The sequence below is a fragment of the Aegilops tauschii genome, chromosome 3, assembly GCF_002575655.3.
Source record: "Aegilops tauschii subsp. strangulata cultivar AL8/78 chromosome 3, Aet v6.0, whole genome shotgun sequence".
Lineage (NCBI taxonomy): Eukaryota > Viridiplantae > Streptophyta > Magnoliopsida > Poales > Poaceae > Aegilops > Aegilops tauschii.
The window spans coordinates 590,982,119-590,991,383 of NC_053037.3; the positions used below are offsets into that span (position 1 = coordinate 590,982,119).

At 49.4% G+C, this 9,265-nt stretch overlaps 1 protein-coding gene across 1 annotated transcript; it reads right to left on the reverse strand.

The window, feature by feature from the left end:
* Window positions 1–4,395: 4,395 nt before the first annotated feature.
* On the reverse strand, window positions 4,396–7,233 carry LOC109784512 (glucan endo-1,3-beta-glucosidase GIV). Its single transcript, XM_020343110.3, has 2 exons — window positions 7,067–7,233; window positions 4,396–5,503 (listed from the first exon to the last, which is right to left on the reverse strand). The coding sequence occupies exons 1-2, from the start codon at window positions 7,143–7,145 to the stop codon at window positions 4,551–4,553; spliced, it is 1,032 nt and encodes a 343-aa protein (XP_020198699.1). The 5' UTR covers window positions 7,146–7,233; the 3' UTR covers window positions 4,396–4,550.
* Between the last annotated feature and the right edge of the window lie 2,032 nt (window positions 7,234–9,265).

Here is a 9,265-nt window from a genome sequence, read left to right on the forward strand (position 1 = left end):
TCCTATCTATCTTCATTAATATCACCAAAATACATATGAAATCGTGGTAAGAAACTTGCATTGGGAGAGCCATTACCCCCTCCATTCGGGTGTGTTGGGTCCTATGCAGTGCAATGCGACCAAGACAATACTTTAGTGTAGTGATTAATCTCGGCGAAAACAGTGTGTTAATTGCTAAGGATTGCATGCACCGGCCGAGCCTTTTTTGTGGGGGTGAAAGAGGGGAGTTAATTCCACAATGATTGCATGCACTGGTAAGCTTTTTTCGTAGATGAGGAATATGGGAGTTTAATTGCAGAGGTTAATGTGCCAATTACACTTGGCCAATGATTTCACCATGTTGGTGCCTGGAAATTCTCTTGTAGCCTATCTGCCTAATTCCCACCTATCGGGACATATCATTTGTCCAGTTCGGTGACAGGTGACAAATGGCATTATAGATGGAGTATTGGCTGAATGGCAATGTTATTACTCATCGGTCACCGCATGCCAGGCACGTTCACCCATGCTTTGAATGCCAATACATTCTATTCTTGCTGATTAGCAACTAGTCACTGCACGCCCTCGTTCGTTGGCTCACCTCAGTGGAACTGCCTAGTCATTGTTCTGATAGCATGGGTGCCCTATTGTGGTTCCATTAATGCATCTCCACCCCAATATCTTGCTCGGCTTAGAGGCATCGATTCCCTCTTCGATGATTTTTTCCGGGGATATTACACTTCGTCAAACGAGAAGTTCTTCCAGTTGGCTCCTCTCTCGGTCTCCCATCTAGGCACCTCTCTCTTTGGGGAAGAGGCCCCTCGTTGCTAAGGCGACCTGCACGTCTACAGTGTGAACTCTAAGTCGGTCAACCACGGCTTCTTCCATTGTCGTTTCGCTCTCCCATTTTGGGTGACGGCTAGTGGGAGATTCCCTGAGAATGCTAACGTTCATCGCTTCCATGCCTACAATTCGCCGCCCTATGAAAGCACCGCAGTAACATGGCCTCCAAATTGTTGGAGACATCGCCCTCCCTATTGATGGGACTATCAGGATGTTGCCAAACTTAAAGGTGCTCACAACCCCCGCCTATTATCAATGTGTTGTGATGTGAGTCTCACTCGGATCAACGTTGACCCAATCTAGCGTTATGAGTTACCCCCACCCCCCAATGTTTTCTCTAATTTGTACCCCCGAAAATTATGGGGTTTTGCCACTTTGTTTTTTGACAAACCATTGCTTATATTATTAGCATGTTGGCACACAAAAAATCCCGAAAAACCTTACAACCTAGGGCATAAAAAGCTTCCCTAAAAAATGAAATAATAACCATAAGCTTGAAAAGTGTGCAACAACCCAACAAATAGCATGTGTATCTTCATATGCCTTCGATTGGAAGGTGAGAGCTGTGCAAAAGCACCGTAGGAATGATCTATGTTTTGCCATCCAACGTGGTCCTGTATCGGTCTCCCAACCGGCCTGGACGTAAGTTTTCGGCAAACTGAAAACAGAGTGGGGGGGGGCTTAGCGGGCAATGCACATCCAGACCTGCTCCTCTCTGACCCTGTCCTCCTCTTTGAGCCCCTCCTCCTCCTCTCTGAGCCTCTCCTCCTCCGGCAATGTCGAAGTATTGGTTCTCTGTGGCGATAGATCTTCGTCAGGCGGCTCATGGCGCCGCTGCCCTCGTTCTACGGCCCCCTCGACATCCACATCGACTAGCTCCCCCGACAAGGAGGAGATCATCATATCCTCTGGCGACAAGGAGAACCAGGCGTCATGGCCGCAACAGCAGTCGTAGCAACAGCCGTGCCTCCTCGCGGAGGCCGCTTTGGTAGACTAGGAATCCATCTGTCAGATAAAGCTCATGATGGAGCGATCGCTTCGTCAGATGGGCCCGACGCCACCCTCATCGCTGTGTCCGGTCAAGGAGGAATCTCTGTCCCCACTGCGTGATTACTTACTTTGGTGATCCGGATATGGAGCAGAAATGATTCTCTCCTTTTTCCCTAGAGGTGACTCTAAGTTATCGAACCCATGAGAGGATGATCCCCTTGAAGCTAGGGTCTCAAGAAAGCTTTTGCTAAAGAAACAATTCCATCTTTTGACTGGATTGAAATCAAACAAATGAAGGAGAACACTCATAATAAAAATAGGTACGGGTATGAGGTCTTAATGCTTACAACCATATAATTGTGTTGAGACCAAATATGATCTTAATTTGTGCATTGGAAGTCACCTATCGAGATGTGCTTGTTATGAACTGAAGTGGGGGATGTGTCCAAATTACGTCTTGACCGGCACACGTCCTACATCAAGTGTCGGCTATCCAACCGAAGGCCCTATCTGTCTGACTGGGTTGCCTCGATAATTAAGATTGCAATAAATCAGACAAAAGTAGTGGGGGTATAATGACTACACCTCTTGAATCCCTAAAGATAGGATCCATGTTACCATACTAAACCTTTCTGTCACTAGTGTTCGGAATAACACTTCACGCCCCCTACCCTTAGCCTCTTCATGACTCGCTCTCCATGATCCTTGGTACCTGTAGAGATGAAGAATGCGAACGAGACAAGAGACATATACGGAACAATTTTATTTTACACATACATGACGTTAATTCAAATCGCTTCCATGGATCCCCACAACAATTAATCGGGTTGCAAGGTTCTTTCCTCAACTCATATCTTACCAAACTACTCACACGTGGAGATCAGATAACACGATGAACACATCATAGAACACATCATGAAGGTACATTGATTGATAATATGTTTTACAATGGATGTCATGTGCGATGCACGATTACAAGTATGACTAGAGGAGGCAAAACTATGGTGGAGATGGAGATGGTGGCTATGGAGATGGCAAGTGGTTGCGGCTTGGGTTGATGAAGAGGGGATGAAGATGACTCTATTCTGGCTCCACTCACGGTTGTTATGTTGACATTTCGGCCTCAACCCATTTATAAAAGTTGTTCATGGACAAGGAGCATCGGTTTCCATGCCATACGACCACTCATACGAGTGTTGGAGGTCACATGGAACGCTGTGTTTCGCTCTGGAATTGCTGGCACGCTTCCACTTGATTTCTTCTATCTTCTCATTTACTCACATAAATGTTCTCACTTGATTTCGTCCATATTTAGCCCATCTCCTATGATAACACAATAAAGATAGGATTTTGGAATCCTATGCATTTATTAGGCATTAGTGGCAATATCAAAGTGAATATCTTGGTTTTAATGAACTATATTGGTTTAAAGTAAGGGTAGAGGAGTATAAAAATATCACTCATCACTGCGCTAACGCATGAAGGAGGAGCCCGCGTCCCTCCCACGCAACCGTGATGGCGTCTAGATCGGACGCCGCGTGAAGGAGGAGCCAGCACGCAACCGCGATGTCCAAATCGGGCGACGCCTGAAGGAGGAGCCGGCGTCGCTGCCGCACAGCCGCTATGCCCGGATTGACGGGTCGGCCTTGCCGCCCGGCCGCAACCGGCGCAGGCGGTTCGTGAAGGACGAACTGCGTCCGCAATCGCTAAGGAACGAGGCACCATTCTCCACTTCCTCTGCGGCGGCGGTCCCTCCGGCTCGGGGGCCGTCATGTCCGCGGAGGAGCGGGCAGCGACGCAACAGGTGCTCTATGAGTAGCGCAACGCTGCTCGCCGCTCGGTGTTCGCCAAGTCAGATGTGACGCCGGCCTAGGTCCTCAACGACCCTGACCCAGCCGCTCTGGGCCCTCGACTGTCCCATCACCACCGCAGACACGGCCGCTGTCTGGGCCCTCGACCGTCCCATCACCACCACAGACACGGCCACTAGGCGGCGCCGCCGGCTTCACGGCGAGCTCGCCTAGATCGGCTAGGAGTGGTTGCTTAGCGACTGCTCCGCCAATGCTGGCATGAGCAAGGCCGTTGCCAGGGCTCCATGGGCGCCGTCCGCATTGGGTGCGGCGGTGAGGAAGTTAAGTGTCTTCTCTGCGAACACTAGGCAGCAACCAAACAAGGCTACCGTGGCGGAGCCGCATTCTTCCACCGCTAGAGGGATGGCTACGACGACACGGACGGCAATGGTGGTGCAGCCGGGTAGGGCGGCCGCTCGTACAAGATGGTCGTTCGGTACATGTTTTAGTTTTTTTCCCGTAGTTTTAAGCTAGAAGGCCCATACCAGCTCCCATCTAGTGTCATGCACTGGTCCCCTCCAATCCGCGAACGGATGTGGTGTCTGATTTGCGGGTCAGCGTTGAAGATGCCCTTACCAAATGTACAATCGGACACCTCCCCTATCGAAAGAAGGATGGAGCTTAAGACAAAAAAAAAAAGACCATTTATTTTTCTAAGCGCATGTCTTGGCACCTTGCCTTGTACATGCCACAAGGATGGAAAGCAACGGAACAAGCTATGCACAAAGCCACGAACACAAACAACTCTTTATTTTTCCCACAGAAAAGTCTTTATTTCAATGTTGTTTCAAATTTTAGATCCACACACACGCATCAATCTAATTAATGTCCACCAAATTAAACCCACGCGAGTTCATGTGGTTCGCTGCCGCCTAGGGATAGGGATGTTCATGCGAATCTCATGGGGTACACGGGCAATTTGTTGGGGTAGAAGAGCCCAAAGTTCCTCTCCGTCTCATCCCCGGGCTTCATGTTCTCGTTGAACATGGCGAACACATAGGCCTCGATGGGCCCAGGCCTCTTGGGTGTGCCGCGGGCCACATGGTCGATCAGGCCCTGGTTGTATGCCCGCGCGTTCTCCGGCGTGGCCGCGAACCCGCCGGCCGACGGCCACCCGGTCTCCGACACCACAACCCTCACGGCCGGCGCCCCTGCCTTCTCAAGCGCCGCGTACAGGGCGTCGACCATGGCGTCGAAGAGGTTGGTGTACATCAGCCCATTTCCGGCGTCCCTAACCGGCGTCGCGCCCGGCTGGAAGGTTGCGTAGTTGAGCTGGATGTCGCGCGGGCTGGTACGGTGGGCGATGTAGGGGTACACGTTGGCGAGCAGCGGCGCGCCGGTGGCGGCCAGGAGCCGGGCCACGTCGCCCATGTAGGGCTGCGCGAACACGGCGGCGGAGGGCGGGAAGGAGTTGGCGATCACGTCCAGCCTCACCGCGGTGGACACCTTGATGCCGGCGCCGGCGCCGCCGAGGCCCTCGGCCGCCAGGGCGTCGTTGAGGTTCCGCATGGCCGCCAGGATGCTCGGCGCGGTGTCGCTAGCAAGCTCGTTGCCGACGGAGATGTAGCGCACGTCCACGGCGGCGCGGTAGTAGGGCTTGACGTTGGCCTGCACCCAGGCGGCGGCGGCGGAGAGGCTGCTGGCGAGGACGGCCACGTCGTTGTTGGTGGTGCCGAGGCTGAGGCTGATGCCGGAGCCGCGGAGCGCGTCGAGCGCCTGGAGCTGGACGGAGTAGACGCGCATGTTGGTGATCCCCAAGAATCTGTAGAACTGGACCACGTCGCTCGGCGGCGGGAGGTTGTTTCCGATGATGCCGTAGCACACGCCAATGGATTGCACACCTACACCGAAGAATGAATTCAAGCAAATAAATATCCAAATAAATCATATTTTCATATCGTATTTATATAAAATCGGCATCCGCATCAGTAAATCAAATACCACTAGATGTACCATGACTTATACTCTATTTCCATATTCTATTTATATGTGGCTGTATGCATCGTCCAGATGCAGAGGCCGGGGTATTCCTCCTTTTCTAAAAAAATAATATTTTATTTATATGAAGTTGTATATGTTAATATTTTTCTTCATAATTAAGTTTAGTCAGGCTTAAATTTTTTTTGACTGAAGACAAATCAAATAAGCCTTGTAAATCCAAACAGAGGGAGTACCACTGTAAACAGCGTATACTGACTATTCTAAGAAAAAAAAGTGCATACATTTATTAGGATACATCAGTTATCGTTGAGCAAATATGTCTAAAAATAATATAGATACCGACAAACAACATTCATGAAAATTAGTATTCACTTCGATCCAAAATAAGTGTCGCAAATTTAATACGACCGAGTATGGAATAATTTATTGATCTTGTCAGCATACATCAGTGGAACTCGGCATGCGGCTATGAAATAATTTTTTGGGGGAGGTTGTGGCAATGAAACTTATTTTCATGAACATAGGCACGAAACCTTAACGGTACCGATATGCATATATATCCTACAAATCCGCTATTGTTTCGATAGTAGAACCGGACAAGAAGGGGTCACATATTTAAAAATATATAAACATCCAACTACTTTACAAAAATCCTCTGGTCCTTCTCTGAGAACGGGCCACTTTGTCAGAGAAGACCTCACTCAAATCAAGACGTAGTAATACATAATCTGCTTGTTCTACGATAATAATCTATCACGAAAAGAAAGATCCATGTACAGGCCATCATGGCAGTCCATGTACGGGCCATCTGCATATCTTGGTGTAGATCCAAACGGAGGGAGTACCACTGTAAACAGCGTATACTGACTATTCTAAAGAAAGAAACATGCGTACATTTATTAGGATACATCAGTTATCCTTGAGCAAATATGTCTAAAAAGTTATGGAACTTGACAAAAAACATTCATGAAAATTGGTACCAAGTACTACATAAATGAAGGACATTTATTGATCTTTGTCACAGTAGATCAGTGGGACTCGGCCTGTGGCTATGAAACAATTTTCTGGGGGAGGCTGTGGCTATGAAACTTATTCTCATGAATATTGGTATGAAACCTTAACGATACCGATATGCATATCCGATAAACTCATTATCATTTTTATAGTAGAACCTCACAAAAAAGGGGTCACATATTTAAAAATATATGAATAGCCCACTACTCTACAAAACCTGATCTGCGCCTTCTCTAATAAATGCATCTGAAACGGTCCACTTCATAAGAGAAGACTTCATCAAATCAAGACGTAGTAGCACATAATCTCCTTGTTCTACGATAATAATCTATCACAAAAAGAAAGATGAACAGTTCTTACAGATCCACTTCTTCTCTAGTTAATGTTAAAAGGCAAAAGAAAAGAACAACGGATCCACTTCCAAACTCGTACACCAGATTCACACATACCTGCAGGGGCCTGGGCGATGAAGACTCCGACGAGCATCGCCAGTGCAAGCACCGGAGCAGAGCCGCGCATCCCCGGCATCCTGTTGCACCCTACACGGCTCGGAATTGCCCAGCTCTCGATCTACTCCAACCGCAGAATGTACACGCTTCTACTGGCGTATACCACAAACTGGCCGGCACGCCTGTATTTGTACTGGTGCTGGACGTGTGAAATTACACTAGCGCACACCGGCACTAGTGTAAGGGTAGCCAACTGTCAAGGTCAGATCCGTAATTGCATCCTGGCAGCCCATGTACAGGCCATCTGCATATCTTGGTGTGGGGACGGTTCCTCTGCATTAATGGAAATAGTTGGCACCACATTTATGCTGCAAGGTTAATGTTGATGGATTTTAGCGGTGTAGCCAGCCCAACGGGTCAGGATGGTCCAGCAATGAAAATATTCACCTTTTTGGTGCTACATAGTAGGTACCAGAAATTGGACCACCCTGTCCACTCCTGAGCCACCGCACGGACAGATTTGTACTTTAATGATAAGCATACTTCTTCTTTGGCATATAATAAATGTGGTAGAAATACATTCGATATTTGAGAGAAGCGAGCCAAGACGCATGCGCCCGCGTCGCTCCTTCCCCAAGGCGACACAGGGGCGACCCCAACCACCAAGCGTCGGCAACCCCCACCCTCCTTCTCCCCTCGCCGTTGTTGGTGCCCCTGCAGGCAAAGCTCGCATGGAGCGGGCGGCGGCAGATCGGTTCCTTTTCTCCTACCGCGGCACCCTCAATGAGCCGGGAAGCTCATGGCGGAGGGCGGCAAGTGAAGGGTGATGGCCAGCGCGGCGTCGAGCCTCTTGCGTCGGTCGATGTGGTGAGGTGGGCGGCCTGGGAGGCGTGGGCGGCTCGGCAGCTCTGGCGGCTGCCCGGGAGCGGGCTCGAAGGCCCAGATCGGGGCGGTCCCCATCTATTAGCTCAACCCACGAGGCTGGCCGTCAGGGCCTGCGATGGCACGACGACCAGCTAGAGGATTGGCATGGAGACACGCAACAAGTGCAGCGGCACGTGCGTGCAGTGGAGGAAGCGGGCCTGATCTGGGCATGGTTGGGCTTCGGCCTTCGCGGTGGATCTGAGGCTTGGTGGTGGTGTGTTGTTCGTTAGCGTTGACTCGCCTCCATGGTGGCACTGCGGTTCGATTAGAGGGCTCTCGGATCCGGCGGTGATGGTTTGCTACTGCCGGTATAGCGCGGTCGCGGCTTGCTCTCTGTCGACAGTGGTTGGGTTCCTTCCCCGTGGCTCGGTTAGTTGCAGGGTCGAAAGCCTTGGTTTGATGAGGGTCGAAGGATACTGACGACGATGGATTGCGGTGGATTCCTCTTTGGACTTGTCGCCGATGAGTTCCCCCTTTTCACTAGACCGTGGCCCGCTAGTTCCAAGGATTGCCATGGGGTTTGTTGGTTTGGCCGGCCTTCTCCCGAGTTTTGGTGGGGCTGTTGAGGGTCACTTTGCACGAAATCTTAAGTCTTCGACAAGGGTCGATGCCGGTGGTGATGGCGCCCATGGGTGTCGTTTTATCTTTCTTGAAGGCGTCTCCGAAGAGCTCGCCCACCCATCTCTGGGTTGTGGGCAAGATGGTGGTGGACTTTGAGTTGGCCGGTATCGGCATTGTTGGATTTTTTGTATCCTGTTCTTTTTTGGCGTTTTTTCACGATTGTCCCTTTCAATACTGTGGTTTTCAACCTAGTTTTCTGAAAAACCAGGTGATTCTATATTTGGTTTTCTCTCTTATTGAATTCAGCAGAGCTCCTGTCTTTCTCCAAAAAAAATACATTCGATACTTGGACAACTTGATATTTTTTTCCAAATTTTCAAAGCGCCACCTCATAAGAGAGTTTCATCATGTTGGTAATCCAAGGGAGAGAACCACAAGTATGACACAAAACATACATGTTTCATCATGTTGGTGGCTGGAAAATTCGAAGGCATGTAGCAATGCATTCTTATGGATGTTTTGTGGGACATGTGCACATCTGTATTCCATACATGTGGTTCCCTTGACCCTCGCGGGTTTCTTGCTATTAGCGTGCAAAATTTTAAATATTCTGATTAATCGGCAGGAGATTTCAATGGAAAATCGTAAACGCTCAAAGCTAAAGCCAAACTTTAGACTTAAATTTCTCAATCCTCCAATCTGAGATTGTACAAA

Excerpts from the sequence above, each read along its gene's own strand:
- LOC109784512 (XM_020343110.3), bottom strand. The coding sequence starts at position 7,145 with ATGCCGGGGATGCGCGGCTCTGCTCCGGTGCTTGCACTGGCGATGCTC. Across the intron at positions 5,504-7,066 it reads CATCGCCCAGGCCCCTGCAG|GTGTGCAATCCATTGGCGTG; the intron begins GTATGTGTGAAT and ends TCTTCGGTGTAG.